General features: G+C 43.2%; 2 protein-coding genes across 4 annotated transcripts; both read right to left on the bottom strand.

Annotated features, from left to right (window-relative positions):
* Positions 1-105: 105 nt before the first annotated feature.
* Positions 106-13,200, bottom strand: ildr2 (immunoglobulin-like domain containing receptor 2). Of its 3 annotated transcripts, XM_034560823.1 has the most exons (10): positions 12,912-13,200; positions 9,510-9,839; positions 8,584-8,703; positions 5,724-5,780; positions 4,183-4,329; positions 3,925-4,086; positions 3,554-3,667; positions 2,716-2,917; positions 1,833-2,502; positions 106-511 (listed from the first exon to the last, which is right to left on the bottom strand). In XM_034560823.1, the coding sequence occupies exons 1-10, from the start codon at positions 12,943-12,945 to the stop codon at positions 476-478; spliced, it is 1,872 nt and encodes a 623-aa protein (XP_034416714.1). In that variant the 5' UTR covers positions 12,946-13,200; the 3' UTR covers positions 106-475. The 3 variants fall into 3 exon arrangements, with proteins under 3 accessions (XP_034416714.1, XP_034416716.1, XP_034416715.1); XM_034560825.1 differs by lacking the exon at positions 3,554-3,667; XM_034560824.1 differs by lacking the exon at positions 5,724-5,780.
* Positions 13,201-13,535: 335 nt separating this feature from the next.
* Positions 13,536-19,231, bottom strand: gpa33b (glycoprotein A33 (transmembrane), paralog b). The gene is made up of 7 exons (XM_034562144.1): positions 19,047-19,231; positions 17,992-18,158; positions 16,338-16,551; positions 16,027-16,191; positions 15,772-15,888; positions 15,557-15,680; positions 13,536-15,418 (listed from the first exon to the last, which is right to left on the bottom strand). Exons 1-7 carry the CDS (start codon positions 19,096-19,098, stop codon positions 14,680-14,682), a joined length of 1,578 nt encoding a protein of 525 aa, XP_034418035.1. The 5' UTR covers positions 19,099-19,231; the 3' UTR covers positions 13,536-14,679.
* Positions 19,232-19,602: the final 371 nt, after the last annotated feature.

The raw sequence follows: 19,602 nt of genomic DNA, 5'->3' as shown, positions 1-19,602 counted from the left end.
CCGAGATATAGTTCACATGAATTCATTAAGACAGCGGAGACTTCTTTGAGTTTTCTTTATTGAAAAAGGTATTTAAGCAGTGCAATGAAATCCAAGGTACGGTACTTACATACAGTACGATATCAACAACAGACAAACGCACAAATACAAAGTGAACCTGAGTTGCAATGTACTGACTAAGTGTGGAGTCTGTGTAAATCCTGCAGATAAAAAAAAAAAAAGAATTGGCAGATAATAGAAAATAAAAATGAAACATCTTGGCACCGGCGTCAGTAAATCATCAAATGTCAGTCGACTACACGTGAAGAAATAAGCAGGTATTCATGCACGCGAGTAAAAGAAAACGTGCTGTATTTAGTGCACATTTATTTCTCAGCATTCCCGAGGGGGGGGGGGGGTATCGTTAGCGAGACGGGCCGGACTTCATGTGGCTGATGGCAGAACCGCTGAGCGGGTCGAGGCCGGCGAAGCCTCGTCACACTATGAGAGAGTCCCTGCTCGGCGCAGTGCTCTGTTAAAGGGACACACCCAGATGTTAGACACATGTTAAGACACTCATGCGAGGTGTGACTCCGACCATCCGCAGAAATCATGCAGCTCAAGCGTGTTAGACTGCGATACAGGTGTGTTATTTAAAAATATATATATTTAGTAAGCCTAGGTTAGTAAGCGTTTGAGACACGGTGAGTGCAACCAAAAGTCTTCTGTAAATGTATGCAAATGATATCACAGATTAAAAAAATAAATAATAATAATCCTGTGGGAACTACAATGATATTGATTCAGTGTTAAGACCATTAATCGAATATATACGCACATTGCACAAGTTACATAATACTGTCAAACATTTTTTTCAAATGTCCAAATACAAAGCTGCCGTTATTCTATTTGTATTCTTGACGTAAAACCAATAATAATAATACCAATAATAAACCAATAACGTTGGACTTCCCCGACCTCTCTGTGACGCTCAGACACAACACAAATCATTAGATACATGTCGCAAATATTTAGTTGCTTGTCATTTTTTTCTGATGCATTGCCTTTATTTGATAGATACCAAGAGCTGATTACAGTCTTAAACCCTTAAGTCACCTCAACATCCCATAGTTTATTTAGTTCCAATAAAGCTCTTAAAACAGACGGTAACTGTAGTTTGTCACTCAAACGTAATTAAATATTTATTGGAAACTATTTGGTGGGCAGTAGGCAAGGAAACAATATGAGTCAGCAAAGAAAGATGAATAATAATAATTATATTAACTTTGTAGGTTGTCAGTTGCCATTTTTGCTGTAATTACCTTCAACTTGGGGCAGTTTATGCAGATAATTTCCTCATCATGCATGCCTCCAACAATAACAACAACAACAACACACTTTTAACTAAAGTATTTAACCAGTTTTTAGTATTTAGTCGTCACAAGATCTGTCTTCCTGAAAGGTCGGTATGCATTTTGTATTTAGTAAGTAAGCACAATGAAATAAGGTTAGGTTTCAGTTTTAGCTACTGTCTCTCACGTATTATTGACGTGTTGGCTATTTGTGTTTTGGGAGGATAAATCGAGAGACATCATGCTTGATCCAAAACATACATGATCCGTGAACATGCATGTGAACCCACAAACACCTGCTGAGCTGTAGCTTCCAAGCTACGTCAGGCTTTGGCTACACAGATAAAAATCAAATCAATTATTAGCTTTTGGACTTTTCATTGGATTTGTAATAAGAAAAAGACAGAATACACAGACTTATCTGGTAACTATTCACAGGATTTAGAGGCTCTTTCCTAAAGAGGAGGAGGGAAGTCCTTGTTCCTGCTACAAGTAACTCACCAGGTTTCGGCTCCTGTCTCTCTCCTCTCGGCCCCCCGGTTGGAGTGTGTGGGGCATTCCCTGGTGGGGGCGGGTGTAGCAGAACGGCCTCGTGGCCGGGTCAGTGGTCCTGTATTGCTCTGATCTGGGAGGCTCTACGGTGCGGTACCGGTCTGTTGTCGGGTCGGCCCTGCGGTACCGCTCCGCCTCCCGCTCAGAGTACGGAGGCAAAGGGTCCTCCTCCTCTGGACGGTTGCTAGGCGACCGGCTGTAGTAACTACCGCCGGCCTTTCCTCTGGAGCTGCCTTTGGAGGGAGTGTCACTGTCCTCGTCCGGTCTACAAGCGCCTCTGTCCCTCCCCCGCCCCCTCGTCTTGCTGTCCAACACACTGCTGAGGAAGGCGTCATCGTATCCTTTGCCTTGGGGTGCTCGACAGGGACGATCGCTGTCCCACGTGTCCCTCCTCTTCTGTGTTAAAGGCGAGGGGCTGCGGCGGACCCAGTCGTCATCCTCCTCTCTGTAGAAACGCCTGGGAGGGCTGTAATCCCGCTCGTAGACCCGGTCCGGAGGCTCGGCGCGACGGCCTCGGGAGCCGTAAGACTGGGCGAAGTCCTCCAGCTCGTCCAGGGAGCCGGTGCGCCCTCTTCTGCCCAACGTCTTCCTCTGCAGGTGCTCCGAGTGGGGGTTCCACCTACAGCCAGGGAGAGCACTACAACTCAGCACACAGAGTGTGTACCATAATCAAGATATTGGAGCATATGAGAGTGATGGGGTTTACATGGAAAGATCCCACATACTGGGCACTTGAACTGCCTAGTAAATGGCTTCTGTCAGTAAAGCAGTTCATCCATCATGGTGACCTTTACCCTCTCAACACGTGCACTAAATACCACCGTAATCATACCTTCTGTCAAGCTCATCGTCTGAGTGGTTGCGTCCGTCCCGTCTGGGCCTTCGACTCTGTGCAGGTGGAGCTGCTCTCCGCACCGACTGGTGGTCGAGGTCCGCGATGGGCGGGAGCGCCTTCATCTGCACCGTCTGATAGGTGTGTCTGAAGTCCGCGGTCCCTCCATCATGAAGAGAGCTCAGCTCCGAGAGGCTGACGGCTGTTGGCACAGACACGTCAGTGGAGCGGCATTTTTTTTGTTGCTATTTTCACCATACAATTAATTTCGGAAAATCGTTCGTCTGTGACCTTGCCACTGGAATACACAGCTACGGCTGTGAAATTATGAGAAGGGAGAATTTCAGAGCAAGATGTGGTCTGCTGGAAGGGCTATGCAGGAGTTTGCTGTAAGAGCATAGTAGATAAGGTAGCTATGACTATATAATCATGAGCTCTGATTATAGCTGACTGCAGATTACTGAGTGCAGACGTTTCTCAGACTCATCACAAACAAGTTAAATGACAAGTCTGGTGATATTATTTATGCCCCCTATATTTTCAACAAATCCTATGCAAGGACCAAAACCGCCAACAAGTGTAATTGTCGTAGACCTCAAATGATGTGCAAAAACTATAAAAACACATCATTCAATCAATGTTTCTCCAATAAACACGGAAAGTTGATTTAGCACCAAATGTGTATTAAATGACAGTTAGAAGTTATGAAATGAACGTACGGATGGGATTCAAACAAGCACCTGTTCGTTTACGCAAACCATGCACATGAAACACAAACACGTGAACACCGTCACACAGCCACACAGGTGACACACTGGCCTAACCTGCGCAGGCTTACGTTTAAATGCAGCCGTCCCGGCAGAGGGGAACTGATCCAGCTCCTTCTCAATGTAGTACAGAACTTTCATTGAGTCCTGGTCTGGACTGGCTTTCAGTCGATAACCAATGTGGGCTGTGGATGTGGACACACACACACACACACACACACAGTATGTACACACACGGGGACATCACCATGCAAGGACACACAGATAGGCATGCACATTCTTACATAGGACCAACTAACTCAAACAAGTTAAGACCGCATTTATAGAGCATGCATGTGGTAGGCAGTCATTTCTGTTAGAGACAGACTTGAGGATGAGGGATGATAGATGAAATGAGGGTTAGTCAAGTCAGTGTGTATCTGTACAGCTTATAAATACTCACCTCCAGCCAGGTTATTCTCCACTGGGGGAATGGAGGCGATCTTTGTCTCCGCATGGGACGAAGGGGCAAGAGGAACAACGGTAGGAACACCAGGAATGTAGTAGGGGTACACGGGAACCTGAGCAGGTGGTCCACTCTTGGCCATCTTCCCCGCCTCGTATACTGCACAGGAGAACAACCAAACAACGAGTGAGTGCTGTGAATGCTGAGAATGCACGTGGAAGTCGTGGTAAATAAAGACGGGTCGGTGTTTCTCACGGCGGCGTGGACAGCAGCAGGTTTCAGGACAGCAGCAGCAGCTGACGTAGCAGCAGCAGGAGTGAGGACAACACTGGCACCAGCAGATCCCCAACAATAACAGGAACAAGACACTGCCCAGGACCACGGCTCCCACAAACGCCCACTCTGGAATATAGGCACACATTATTACTTACATGGTTTAAAGGTTGTTCACGCAGACTTTATTATCTTAATGATCAGTTTGCTCAAATTGATCCGTCCTCACGCCCTAGATTTCCCTTCGTCATATGTTTTGCTCCCTCGGTAGTTGAAGCTACTGTGAGGAGCTTTCATCTTGCGTTGGTTTGGCGGCCCCTAAGGACAAAAGTGGTAGTGTCTCCGAGCACCAGATTACTTTTTTTTACTGCAGGAAGGCCATGACAGTGTGCCCCGTTTGGTCCTGGTTCTTGTTTCCCCTTAGTGGGCTGAGCATTACGGGTCTGAGTCTCCGGCAGCGTGGTGTCAGTGAAGCTCTGCCGGAGCTCCAACTGCAGATGTGTGTGGAATCCGGCTCACAAGAATTAGCATTAAGAATAACTATACAGAGATAGATAATCTTCTTGCTGTGGTCTCGTTTACTTGTGAAGGTTTTATAGAGTTTCATAACCACTTAGAGGTTCCTCACAGCAGCTTTAACTTTTGCCGTTTAACCGTTTTCTACGACACAGGTGACAGGTAATGCACTACTATACCTAAAAGGTCCAAGAAATACGAAAAGTCAGAGAATCAGGAACTAATAAACTAAGGGAAATTTGGAAGGGAAAAAAAAGGCGAATGGTAAGATTATTACCCAAAATCTTCACAGTGGAAATTCCCAGTTTACAGATATATTTCTTGGTCCAACTTTGGTTCAACTTGCTGTAATAACCAAAGTTGTCTGGTGCAATGAGAAGTTATTACAGACATTTTTGGGTGCCCTCACTTCTTTGTTTGGATCTTTCCCAACTGATCTTCCGACCACTTTCTTGCCCATTGTCGTAGCAATCTCCTTGTGTTCAGATCTCATCAAATATTTAAGCGATTACAATATGAATCGGTCGAAACACTGTTTAAAAACTACAAACATCATAACCAAGTTGTAATAATAAGCCACGTTGATGATGTCACTCCCTTCAATGAGACCACAGAGCATGCAAAATGAAAAGGACACTTCAGGAAAACTCAAGGGAACTGTGAGTGAGTCTTATCCATCATCACATCTCTTAAGTATCCAGACCCTAACAACACACTTCCTCAAGGGTGTGCCCCGAAGCCAAATCCACTCAAAACCCCCCACTGAGGAATTTAAAAAAATGGATAAAAGATAAAAACTGTGAGTCTAGGATCTTTATGTAGCTTCAGTAACTGACCGCGTGTAAGTTTTTCCTGAATTTGATTTGTAACAGTGTAAAAATGGGCTCAATCATTTTGTTAGTAATAGAGAGTTTTGATTGGCCGGCGAGAATTAAACGTGAGGAAGCAGGAGGCAAAGCTAGAAGATGACAGGCAAGTGAGACGAAAGTGCAGGTGAGGTGCCGTACCTGGCATAATCTCCACATCAAACTCAGGTAGGATATCGTCCTGCGGACCTGTCCTGCCTGCAGAGAGAGAGGGAGAGCACAGGTGAAGGCCGGCAGAGGAAGCAGAAAGCGAGAGTCAAAAAGGTCAGCAGAGTGGATGCTGAATGGTCATTAACTAGTTAAAGAACTGAAGGGACACACTTTACTTATCTTACATGCTGAGATGAGGACATTATTTGGCCATGCGAGCAGCTGGAGGGATGTTAATGTTGGTCGGTCTGCCACTTTGGTCCAGACTGAACTATCTCAGCTATTGGATATATTACCATGTAATTCAGTAGAGACATTAATAGTTCCCCCGACACTGAAGCCCACTGACTTTCGTGATCCTCTGACTTTACCTCTAGCACCAAACGTCAAATGTCTAAAAAAAAAAATCATTGAATGTTACGCTATGAAATTTGGTACACGTATTCACACCTCCCTAAAAGATGAATGATAATACCTTAATTTCTTATCCAGTGACATCATCAGGTCTACATTTTAATTTGCCCTAAGTTTGATTTATTACCAAATACCTGCTAAACCAAAGACATGTATAGGCCTCAGCTGTACTTTGTGTTTAGGTGAACATGGTAAACATTATATATGCTAAAAATCCTCCTGTTGTCACTGCGAGCATGTTAGCATGCTAACATTAGAGTTGTGTCTAAGTGCAGCCTCACAGAGTCTTGTCATCACATGGATCACACTGATATAGGGTTTAAAAATAAAAATACTAAACATGAGCACAAGTCATGTACCGGTAAGTCAGAGTTCAGAGTGCACTTTACTTTGAATCTAATTTTAGCAAGAGGCCAGCGGTGCTATGTTTCTGTATTGAGGTGCACACTCTCTAGTGGAGTTAAAACTGTAAAGCTGCTCACAACTTAATCCACACACACACACACACACACACACACACACACACACACTGAGAGGTGCCATGACAGGCCGTGTGTGAGTACAAAGAGGTTTCTTTTGGAAACTGGGGCACATTCTAGGACAACAATTTAGCATGGGAGCCCATCCAAATAGGTCACGTAAGTTGTACGGTTGTGACACAATATCTCGTCTGTGCTTTACATACAAGATAAACAGGTCAGAAAAAGAGAGACATTCAATGCAGTTAGAAAACTGCAAAACAGAGAATAATAAAGGGTCTGCGACAGGTGTGCTAGCACTGAGACACACCTGCAGGTGTTCATGTTTTTAGTACAGTATGTGTATACCGTGAGGTGTCAAAGGACTATAATTAAAGGCCCGTCACTGTCTGACTGCAGTCAAACACCCACTGTGTTGAGCTGGCTGTTACTATGGGGGAGGAAAAACATCAGCGTAACCTTTCCACCTGATAAAAAAAAAAAAGTAATCTTGGTTCCCTGGCACGTTCATCTACATACCATGAAGCTCAGTAACATTGAGTAACCTGAGAGAGCCGAGCAGCTATGCAGCACAGAGAGGTTGCGAGGCAGTGAGAGATGCAGGAAGGAGTAATGGAGGAGCACGTGAGAGGAAGTCGCGAGAAAAAAGGGAGAGCGAGGAGAGAGAAGAAATCAATCGAGAAGAAAAAACTAAGAGAGATTAGGGACTTGTTGCTTATTATTTTGACATTTGAGAAAAATTGCTTATGTGCTTGCTTGCTTGAGAGTTCAGTGACTGACTTGTCTGTACAGTAAACATGGCGCTGGAGCCAGCAGCTGGTTAGCTTAGCTTAGCATGAGGACTGGAAACAGGGGGCAACCGCTAGCTTACACAATATATCTTTTTTTGTTTATTGCGTATAAAACTACAAATTTAAGATCATGAATTTGTGGTTTTACGGCAGGTTATGTGCAGACTATTTGCAGTTAACAAAAAAGATATAAGGTGTAAAGTTGTATAAGTATTAGTGAGCTGGTATTCTGTTATTTTCAAACAGCGTCGAGCTAGCCCTTCATTGCTAGACTAAACTAAGCTAACCGGCTACAGACAGATATGAGAATAGTATCAATCTCCTGATCTGATTCTCTGCAACAAAGCAAAAAAGCAAATCTCCCAAAATGGCAAACTATTGCTATACATGTTGCCGTATAAAATTGGTTGTGCGTGAGATCTGAAAACTTAGGGAAATGCTAATCTGCCACTGAAGTGGTTTTACACACTTTTCTAATTCCAGTGTCCTCGTGGCGAAACCAAAACCCAGTGCAGTCTTGTTATTGTCACATGTTCAACCTCCCCTCTTCTCTCCTCTGAGCTGATTATAATCAGATTAATGCTCAGCGGAGGAGGACCGTATGAATAAACGGAGTTTAATACGACAAGAAACATCAGGGTTAGCCAAAAGTAAAGGAGGACAACCATTTTTGGGTAACTGTTTAGTCCCCTGTTCTTCGTCTCTCTCTTCATGTCGACACCAGCAGCGACCCTCAGCATGCCCCGGTCTCCTCTAAAGGCCCGGTGCCGTGGTAACGGCTGAAGGAGTGGCGTTTGGCAACAATGGTCTCCACGGTTTCCCCCGTGGAGCGCTGTGGACGAGCTACTTCACTTTCATTGATAGAAGGAGGTGAATATCTGACTTTTTAGCACCGAAACGTTCGCTGTTCATTACTTGTTGTTAGCAACTGGATACAAATATAATATGATCGCACACAAACAGCCAAACATATCACTGACACACTGCAGTGTAAGTGACTTCAAATGGACCTGAAGGACAGTCCAGTACACAATACCAGAGGTGGAGAGTACTACATTTACTCAAGTACTGCACTTTGAGAACATATACGGATCCAAACTTCCCCCAGTGGACCATGATCCCACTCTGAGTCTTTATACTTCCATTGCAAATAAAGTGTAGTCATACCGAGCACCAGTAACTCCAGCTGGGCCTCGTTCTTCCCCTCCAGGTCATCGGCAATGACGACTTTACAGAAGTACACTCCACTGTCGCCCCACTGCAGCTCCCCGATACGCAGGTCTGCTTCTGCACAGAGAGAGAGGGGGAACGAGGTTAAATGTGCTGCGAGAAGACAGAGGGAGGTTCACTAAGCATGAGAGTGAATCAAAATTTGATTGGCGTTGAAAACACAACTGACTTTAATGACAATACCTGAGTTCCAGTACCTGCACCAAAAGGTATACTATTTAATAAGTATTAACATGTTTTTATATTTAACCCTTTTCATCATATACAAAAGTAACCAAATGTCTCAAATGATTATAGTAAAAAAGTGGAAATGCCTTCTTTTTTTTAAAAACAGAAATGACAGATCAAAGAGTAATTAGGAAAGATTATTAATCTGACCAGAGGTTTGATGACAGCTTTTGGTACTTGACACACTTCTGATCAGTATCAAAAGCATTGAGGTTTGAATACACACTGTAACTTGACATTTAAAATCAGTCCACATATATTTAAGCTTCTAGTTGTTTGTGTTATGTGAAGCCAAGACAAAACTAAACACATAGCGTTTCTATGAAAAACAAGGAAAATACGGTGTCTTTATTTACTGTATAACATGACGACAGGGGGCATTGTTGGATGTTGGTGTGTCCCATTGACGCATCTGGATAGAAGGCGGGTGTTTTGTTTTGATAAGGCCTGAGGTTTTACAAGGAGTCATGCATGAATAGGAGTGTGTGCAGGAGGTCATGATCCTTTGTGTGTGTGTGTGTGTGTATGTGTGTGTGTTATTGTGAGACAGAGACAAAAGAGGTATATTTAGAGAACTGCTGCAGCAACGCTCGTTTCCTCAATTCCCAACTTTAATATAAGAAAGACGACATTACTGTTGACGATGGCGATGTCTCTTCCTTTGTAGTGCTCGGCCAGCGTCATGGAGGGTCCCTGCGCCGAGGCCACAACCCGAACCGTGCGGCCGCTGTCGGAGCACTCCAGGTGGGACGTGGCGCCCAGCTCTGAGGCCTGGACGCCCAGACTCTCGGGCAGGGTGAAGGACTCCCGCGTGCGGTCTCGGCAGTAGGACTTGTACCACCACTGCACCACCGGGTTCTGAGTGGAGGCGGTTTGGTACTGACACGGGAGGACGACGGACTGGAAGAGCATCGCGAACCGCTGCTTCTCCCGCACCGTGACGTGCACGCCATCGCACACACACACTGAGGAGAGGAGAGAGAAAAGAGGAATGGGAATAAGTTCTGTGGTGGAGACAAATAGGTCTCCGGGAGACTGATTTTGATTATTCAGAGAGTCGTGCAAATATGGTTCAAAGATGCACGGAGTAAAGTTCAAACACAGTATTTATCAGCATTGAGAAATACCAGGCACCTTCACAGAGTTCATAACCCGGAGAGGAATATCTCCCCCAGCGGGACCTTTAGAGGGGAACGTTCAACTATCAACAGCACATCTAAATTATGATTTTGATTAATCAATTCATTGTATGGACAGAAAATTGTGGAAAACATTTATATAAAATAGAATTCCCTTTAGATCCAAGGTGACATCACACATATGCAATCTATGTACAGAGATAGAAAAGGTAAAGAAACAAATATTCACATCTGAAAGCTGGAATTACTTCAATTAATAAGATTTGTGATTTCAAACCTGATTAACAAATGCACACAACAACAGCATTAAATCACGGAGGTTGTGAGGTTATGCTCTTCTCTTGTTGATTGAACTGGGGTGATGTTGAATTGTGTTATTACAATTATTCCTAAAACATCAATTAATGGTCTATAAAAGGTCAGAAAACAGAGAAAATGCTTTGTATTATTAAAGCTTCAAGGTGTCCAACAAACAGTTAAAAAGTTAAAGATATTCATTTTACAAATAAGAGCAAAAATAGCATTACATCTTCACAATTTAGAAGCTGGAATTTGGTCTTTTTGCTTTAAATTTAAATAGTTGTGGACATTTTTCCTGTCAATCTCCTAATTTATGAATCAACTAATCGTTTCAGCGCTATCATAATATTTAGGGGCTGTTGTTTCAAACTCCATTTGAGAGTAGTATAAAGACGGGAAGAGGATGCCGATGGCTTCTTGACGTTACAGGAGAAACAGCTGTGCCTCTTCTGAGTCTGCGTGGAGAATTCCCTGCACCTGGGAGGGATTTAGCGTCATATTAAAACAGGAGAGAAGGCAGGAACAAGAGATTAGGCTCTGCTGCTCAGTACCAGGGTCAGGAGGGTTACATTCCAGTGTGTGTGTGGGGGGCTGGGGAGGCCTTCGGAGAGGCAGGGGGTTGTCATCACAGAGGGAGAGGATGGAGAGGTCGGACACTCCTGGGTGCTTTCTGCTAGTCATATTAGCTCTAGGTGGGGCAGGAACTCCCTCTAAACATTTCCCAGAAAGACAGGAAATCAAAACAAAACAAGTCCACCAGCCCGACTCTCTCCTTAGGTCTTTATTTATCATTCATCTAAAATGGACGCCTTTCCTGTACTTACATTCTTATGCTGCTTATACCCAGGACTGCAACTAAAAGAGTTATTTTCAATTCATTTCAATGAATTGTGTTTAGTCTTTATATAAATGGGGAAAGTGTCCAAGGGGATGGCTTCAGATGTCGTGTTTAGTTGTTTAGTGAAAACTAATAAAGGTTTAATAATAATAGTTGACAATTAATTATATTGGATCAGCTCACGTTTCAAACAATATGCTCATGTCTCATGACCTAAAAAGCTCAGGAAATCAGGGGACATTATTGATCACCTTCGTGTTTCTTTTCACACGATGAGAAACTAAACATTATCTGCATATTTCCAAGTACAGTGATGAGCCAGATGATTTTAACAGGATAAGAGAACAAGAGGAGGGGTGACCGAGACCCCCTAAGTTCCTCCCACGAGAGACCTCTGGTCTGCTCTTTGTGTCCTTTTTTTCATGGACCAGTCCATTGTTATAGGACTAAGCTGCCCCCCTCCTTTCTGTCCCACTTGAGGAGCTGAGAGGGGGAGGAGGTCACACAATCCCAACCAATGAGAGCAACCTGGCCTCCTCCAGCTGGGTGTGAACAGACCAATCACCTGCTCCGGATTTAAACCAAACCGTTACTCTGTGCACGGGCTGAGGTGAGAGGATGTTCTGTAAATGATTGTTTCTCACCAGGTGTGACTCTCTGTGGGCTAATGACCAGGTGACAGGTCTCCTCCTCCACCTGCATACAAGCTGAAGGCACCATGTCCACATCAGCACCTCCCGTTACTATGTGTGCTCACACATGTCCTGCAGGTCAGAGCTCATGTCGCTGCATGTTTCCTGAACACGGTCAGGCTTTTCCTCCCCAGAGCTGTCACATTTCCTGCGTCGTGCATTCCTTCACGTTGACTCATTAGAGCCAACAAAGAAACAATGATAAGACTTAATATAGTCTCCCTCTTCGATGTGGGATTTCAAAGCAATTTTACAGCAACACTCATACACTTTGTGACAAGTGAAGTAGAGTATTTGTCAGGGTGCTTTCCAGCCCTCTTGAGACCTTATGTGCACTTTGCTGGTCCCTAAATTGGTATAAAAGTATAGTATGGGGCTGCAACTAATGCCTGAGGAATCTGTCAATCATCACTCTTGATTCATTGATTACACAGTGTCAGAAAACAGTGAAAACTGCCAAGTCATTTTATCTTTCCCACACGCCCAAGATGTTTTGTTCAATTTGATCCACAGAAAACAGAAAAGTTTACGATCATAAATGATCAATAAATGCATTTAAAATCAACACATTTGAGGACACGAGACCAAGTAATGTTGTTACTTGTTGGCTTGTTATTAAGAATAGTTTCTAATGATGATTGTTCTGTCATCGTTGCTGCTTTATATATATATATATATATTGCACCTTTAAAGTGCAGCTCGACCATTAAACCACGTGCCTCACAATATACAACGATGCCTTTCTATAGTAAACTGTGGCACAGATTGTAACAACAAAATCAATACCAGACGGTATTAATCCCACGAGTATGAGGCTCGTCACACAAACTAAATGGTTAAAAGACGACCCTAAATATCTGTAAAAAAAAATGTTCACTCGTTGACTTCACCGAAACAATAAAGGTTGAAAACATTCAAATAAGCTCTTAGCCGAGTCTCGCGCAGCCTTCCACTCGGTTAGAAAAAAAAACGCGTCCGCGCGACCAGCAACCTGTTGCGCCGCCGTCGTCCACATGACCCGTTTTAGTGAAGGAGACATATTACAAAGAGAAAGGGAACGGGACTTACCGGACAGGAAAAGAGCCAGCCGGTAAAAGTTCATTCTCCAGTCCGTGTTACGGTAAAGTGCCGTTTATCCGCATGTTGGTCCGTGTGGTTGTCCGCTAACTGCGGCGGTGAACAGGGCGACTAACGGGACCGTACCACTTCAGAGGTGAGTCCAGACGCACCGCGGGGCCGATGTCGGCCCGGAAGTGCTGCGCAACAATGTATGCGCAACGCAAGGTTTTAGTACTTTAGTTTTTACAACTATGGAGTCTCATTTAGATTTTCTGCAGCGGGCGAAGTGGCAGCCCTCCCCGGGGAAGAGTCGAGAGGTTTTCTCGGTGGTGGAGGTGGAGAAGGAGGAGGAGGACGAGGAGGAGGAGGAGGAGGAGGAAGAGGAGGAGGTGGTGGAGGAGGAGGAGGAGGGAGCTCCATGAGTAAATCAGGTCAGACTTGGCTGTGAGTTTTGAGGAATTTTACTGCACAGAAACGGCAACATTTGACCCACTTTCTTTATTGAACTTGATTTTTTTTTTTCATATACATTTTTTTTGTTGTTGCAATTTTACATTACGGGGCATTATTTTTCGTCACACAAAAACATTAAGAAAAAAGTTGCTCACAAAGATCACACACACACACGGTGTTAAAAATAAGTTTTAAAATAGCTGTAAATCTAGCACAGGGGACGCTGAGGCACTTTATTACTCTCGATCACAAACTACAGGTTAAACACAAAATCAAAGATAATGTACACATTTGATTTGGTTGAGTAAAAAAAAAAAATAGAACAATCCCTTTTACCTGAAACAATGTTTTAACAACAATCCCCAAATTACTGCATTAGATATGTGGCCTGAACATGTTTGCTATTATTATGTATTAACGATTGGCAGATGTTCAATGACCAATTTACGTTAATTGAGATAGGCACTAGGCAAGATTTTATGAAAAAACAAACAAACAAACACACACAAAGGGTATGATGACACTATTAGTACAATATAATTAAAGACCCAGCGTATCCACACTGAGACCTCTGGGCATATGAACCCTTCTCGGACATCGGCCTGTTGACTGAGGTCCTGATTAGAGCAACCAGATTTACCTCAAGTCTAAAGTTGTGTTCTGATAGTTGATTGGCTCACAGATGTCCATTAAAACTGTGCGTCATCGTCATCAACATCATATTTGGTGTTCTCAACTCCTCTTCAATGCTCAGTCAGCGCAGGATTAATTACTGCAAAACTTTAAAAAAATTATTCTGTTGGATCACCGCGATTAGTGGTCTGAATATTCTCAAACAGCGGCCTTTATTTACTTGAGTCTAAGAGAAAATGCAACATTTATGTGGGGCCGGCTTATATTAGAGACGCTTATAATTTAGGCTTTTTACATGACAATTCATAGTATTTGCAAAGATGTGCAGATTAATTTAGCGGCGTCTCTTTATGACGTGACCTGGCGCCTTCGGACACAATGCGACAATGGCACCACGGCACCCTGAAACCAATCTTTCCAATGGCTCGGGGTGCGCTACAATAGCTTGTTGCTGCGTTGTGCATGCGTGACTGTCTGTGTGGCTAAGATACACGAGGTTAAGTTTAAGTTTTGAACTCTCCACCTATTTGGCTCTGTCGTCTGCGACCTCCCCGAGCACCGAGTCTGAACCAATCGGTGTGCAGCTCACATTCGCATCGTGTCCGAGGGCTTCAGGTCCCGAAACCCAGTAGAATATTTTTAGTGCAGGAAGAAAAAAAAGGGAATGTCGAAATTCAGTAACTCAAATTTATTAATACCGGTTTCTGTTTTGATCGTCAGTGTAATCGAGGCGATCGCGGCTTCCGCCAGACCGGTCACGCCGATCGTCGAGGCGATCACGACTTCCTCGTTTAGCATCGCGTTGATCGTCGAGGCGATCACGACTTCCTCGGTAAGCATCGCGTTGGTCGTCGAGGCGATCGCGACTGCCACGGTAACTATCATGCTGATCGTCAAGGCGATCGCGACTGCCACGGTAACTATCATGCTGATCGTCAAGGCGATCGCGACTTGCACGGTGACTATCATGCTGATCGTCGAGGCGATCGCGACTGCCACGGTGACTATCATGCGGATCGTCAAGGCGATCGCGGCTCCCACTATAATGATCACGCTGATCGACTCTATCGCGACTTCCACTGTCACGCTTACGTTCATCGTCGAGGCGATCGCGACTGCCGCCGTAACGACCGCGTTCATCGTCCAGGTTATCACGACTTCCGCGGCGGTGATCGCGCTGGTCGTCCTGGTAACGCCGAGAGTCGACATCACTGCCCCTGCCATCGTCATTCTTTTCTTTACCGCTGTTATAACTGTGCTGATCGTCCTCCGGCGTGTGCGCAGCTCGACTGGTGAAGTTGTTTTGAGGAACAACGTCTTCGTCTTCACGCTGGTTGACCTGCTTTTTCTCGCCGGTTGACTTGTCGTCCCAGAACTGCTCTCCAGCTTCGGAAGCATCTTTGTCATAAAACTCAACGTCTCCAGGGACACTAACAGATAAAGAGAAGATGGTTAGGTTGGGTTGCTGGAGGACCTGCATGAAGCACCTGTAAACTCACTTAGATACTAGCAACGGATCCATTAACTTAGTGTCGTCGATGGTTTACGGAGGGATACATCACACACACCCTTCAGCATATTTGTCCTTTTTGCACTTTTTCTTGTAGCAACAGAAGATGACGATCCCCAGCAACACCAGACCTGCGAGGACTCCTCCAACTATAGCTCCAGTGGACCCAACATTCATGCTGGCTGGGGAAGAAAGGAGGAAAGACAAAGGTTTTTTTTTTTTACACTCAGCCCAGGGCTCAGATCAGAAGGTGAATCATGTTAAAACACTCACTGGGCATGACAGCTAATGTGAAGGAGCAGGTGTTAGAACCGATCCGATTTGCTGATGTGCAATTGAAGAACCCAGATGTTTCTCTTGAAATATTGAAGAGGGATAGAGCTCCATCCCCTGCAAAATAATGACAGAAATTAGGCTCAACAATTCCGAGTTGATGGGCCAATCCTTCCGTTCACACTAATGAGATAAACTCTCAGTCTGCCTAAGATGTGTGCTTCAAAGTAACACACGGCTGGTTGAAAGGCATACTTTCGGTTGTCTTCATTGGAAATGGTCTGGGAATGTTTTCCACACTGTAGCTCTTCCACTCATAGACGGGTTTAGGTGATCCCTCCTCAGACATGCAGGTGAGCGTGATGTCATTCCAGTACTCTGCTTCTCCCTTAAGGCTGCAGATCGGCTTAGAGGGAGGCACTGCAACCAAACAAAGCATTTGAGTAAAAAGATCAAATTACTTTCGGGAACTTTGCAAGCAGAATTTATACGACATATACATGCAATTATTCCACAACAGACTGATAGATAAATAGACTTAAAGCATGCCAGTGGTTAGTTCTCACCCAGGACCAGAAGGGACGTGGTGGCCGCTGGCGTTCCCTCGTCATCATTAAAGATCATGACACTGCATTGGTAGCTGCGGCTGTCCTGCATGGTCACCTTTGTTAAGCGCAGTGTGCTGACTTGTCTGTCAGTGTCAACCTCCACAAAGGCTCTGCCTTCATAACCCGGAGCGATGTTAATCGGATTGTTTATGAAGTAGGTGGCCACTAGGAGCTAGAGAAATAATAAACACAAACATATTGTATAAACATATCTGATCACGACGAAATAATAATACCATATGGTAATAACTCAGTACTCAATATTCACCAGTAGATTAATGATATTACAATCAATGTGATGTCACATTTTGACATGACATTACGTAATGTTTAAGGATGGTGTGCTGTACAATATGGGACCCCACAATGTTCAATATTAAATAAATAAGACATTATGAAATAAATCAGATAAATAAATAGCATTAATATATATAAATGAACCAACAATTAGTGAAATAATCATAAAAAAATGTATTGTGTGAAATGAAATTATTTAAATTTCTTTCCAGACATCTTAATTACATTTATTTTTATCTCATGACATTGTCCTCAATATTTAATAAATAATAATTTTCTGAGTAATAAACTGAGCTCACAACTTCATCGAGCTAATTAGCCAGCTGGGTAGGTAATAGGTTAGTTTCTGTGTCATTTCCAGCAGCAGCCAGATTGTTTACTCAGTAATTCTGCTCATTATTCAGTTTCCCTTTCAGTCATCAAAGTCATTGTTGCCACAATACTTCATCTTTTGATCTATTATTTTTAGTACTATTTATCGTCACTATTTATCAAATTACAAAATTATGTGTTTATTGCAAAGTCTTTCTGAATGAAAACTGGAGCATAAATGATCCGTCTTGTAAACATCTAATGTGTGCAGCGGGTGGTTATGTGCAAGATGTCATCTTTACTTATTCATAGGACAAAGGTCATAACCACTATAAACACGTGTGCTACAATGGGAGCGTTTCCAGTATCACGTTCATATAAAGCAGAGGAGACAGCTCCTTATGGAGACTGTGATTCATCACAGCAAGTCATTGTCCAGTTTCAGGACTATATTGATATAAATACGGTCTAAATTACTACAAACTAAAACAATCCCTGGTTTAGCAGTTGTCTCAGTGTCGGTACTTTTCTGAGAATGCTAATAGATTGTAATATCCACACTAATATCAATATAAAATGGATATGTTACTGTTGGGATGTTGTTTGTTACAGTTAAGTGGTACTTTAGCAACGTGCGGATCCTACACTTCCCATAATGCGGCTCAAATACAGACACTTCCTGTCTTGTAAAAAACCCACACCCCCTCTCACACCCCACGCTCCCAGTTGTAGTTTCTGTTATAATTGTGTTGCATCAAAGCCCAGGCTGAGATAAATATGTGACACAACTGTGTTCAATTGAATTTAATTGAATTCAATACAATTTATTTAGTATCGCCCACAATCACAAATTACAATCTGTACCCATTCGTCATCCTCTGTCCCGGGACCTTCACATGCTAAATAGAGTAGTTCTTCTTTATTATAACTCCCCACATAAGGCTGTATTTTAGAAGATGTTCTGACCACCCATTGAGCAGGCAGCCGTAGTTAAACCTCTCACCATTGGTTCACCAGCAGTGTCAGGGTAGCCTTCCCATGTGAGGACCAGTGTATTGGTGACTGGTCTGGCTGGGACGAAGGAACAGGTCAAAATAATATCGTCTCCTCTCGCAACCTCATATTCTTTCTGTGGAATGGAAACCTCCAAACTCCTGCAGCAGGGAAGCACTGAAACAAATAGAAATATGTAATTGTAACGGAGTTAGAAATACACTCTGTTATTTCTTATTTTTAATGTATTATATCTTATTTTTGTTTATTATTCAACGATCCTGTTGAAGTGTGTGTTTGTGTGAATTTTATTTTGAAGAGTTAAATCTGTTTCCTGTGGAAATTGCGTTTCACCTCTTCTTTGCCTCCTAGGCTTCCGTAGTCCCGTCTTTCCTTCACAAAAGTTTTAATACTATTCGTGGTAAGTTGTGGAGGAAATGATGTCGCACTATTTTGTTATATTCTTTTAAAAATGTAACCGTTTGCTACACGCGGTAATGGTCGTTAGTACGATCATGGTGTTCAGCTGTTGTGTCATTATTTTAGACGGTAGAAGTTTATGTTTCATTTGGCGCCGTTTGTATGAGCTACATCCGGTCGCTCTGATGTATACTTTACCTTTTATAAATCCTGTTTTACGTGTCTAGGAAGCTGATGTGCAGCAAGACAGACCAGAAGGCAATGTGTGTGTTTTTATTGTCTTCTGCAGAAATAAATACAAGAAAGATCAACTTCTGAGTCGACTTCTTCCATGCCCTGTTCACGTCCGTTACATAATGTTGCTTTATAGTCTTAGAAGTATATTTCATATTTTTGAAAAGAATGGTAGCGAGACATTGTGCATTTAATAAAAGTTACTTCCACTACACTATGTTTGTATTACTAACTATAATCTCTTTCAGGTTTTAATTTAATAAATGGTTTTGGTCTCATTTGAGTTCAACACAATGCTGCTTCCGTGTGAGTAGCAAGCAGTTGGATTAATGATTAACCCAGTGGGTAATATAATAAAGGTGTGGTAGTGGTTTGAAGGAAAAAGAGCAAGAATACACGCTTGAAACCTACCTGTGGCGATCAGAAACAGCTTTCGCCATCCAAACAGCCTTTTGGTGGTCATTGATGAACAAGGAGGAAAATGTCCAGCAAGTAGGAAATATGAAATTGATGATTTCGGTCCCAAGAGCGAAAGTCCGCCTAACCTTCACGGTGAACTCCCAAGTATGGAGAAGTTAACGCTTCTAGGTAATGAGTCAACGGCTATAGGTCACATGTCACCAGAGGGCCAATCATTGACCTCCTACCCCCTTTGATTAAACATGCCTATTTGAGATGTATGTGATATGGAGCGGGCTGGACAACAACAAAAGATTTAAATGATCAAATATAAGATTACTGAGACAAAAATAAATATAGACGATAATTGATCCCTGATACAGCATACGCAGACAGACATGCAGACATATGGACGGATAGATTGGATGGATGCAAATCATTCCTAATGTCAACAACGGTGTACCTATTTTTAGTCAATCTGAAATAAATCATTAATGATCAGTCAGTAACCAAGTTGCTCTACATTTCAATGGATTGTAACGTTCCTAGAAAGTTAGATTGTGTATAC

The sequence above is a fragment of the Cyclopterus lumpus genome, chromosome 21 (genome assembly GCF_009769545.1).
Source record: "Cyclopterus lumpus isolate fCycLum1 chromosome 21, fCycLum1.pri, whole genome shotgun sequence".
NCBI lineage: Eukaryota > Metazoa > Chordata > Actinopteri > Perciformes > Cyclopteridae > Cyclopterus > Cyclopterus lumpus.
This window is presented reverse-complemented; position numbering and strand designations above follow the sequence as displayed.

Bases quoted from the DNA above. Each gene is read 5' to 3' on its own strand.
- ildr2 (XM_034560823.1), bottom strand. From the start codon at position 12,945: ATGAACTTTTACCGGCTGGCTCTTTTCCTGTCCG. The intron at 8,704-9,509 runs GTAATGTCGTCT...CTCTCTGTGCAG, and splicing joins AGACATCGCCATCGTCAACA to AAGCAGACCTGCGTATCGGG. The intron at 512-1,832 runs GTGAGTTACTTG...TCCCTTTAACAG, and splicing joins GAGACAGGAGCCGAAACCTG to AGCACTGCGCCGAGCAGGGA.
- gpa33b (XM_034562144.1), bottom strand. From the start codon at position 19,098: ATGACCACCAAAAGGCTGTTTGGATGGCGAAAGCTGTTTCTGATCGCC. The intron at 16,552-17,991 runs GTGAGAGGTTTA...TTATTTCTCTAG, and splicing joins ACACTGCTGGTGAACCAATG to CTCCTAGTGGCCACCTACTT. The intron at 15,889-16,026 runs GTATGCCTTTCA...ATTATTTTGCAG, and splicing joins TCCAATGAAGACAACCGAAA to GGGATGGAGCTCTATCCCTC.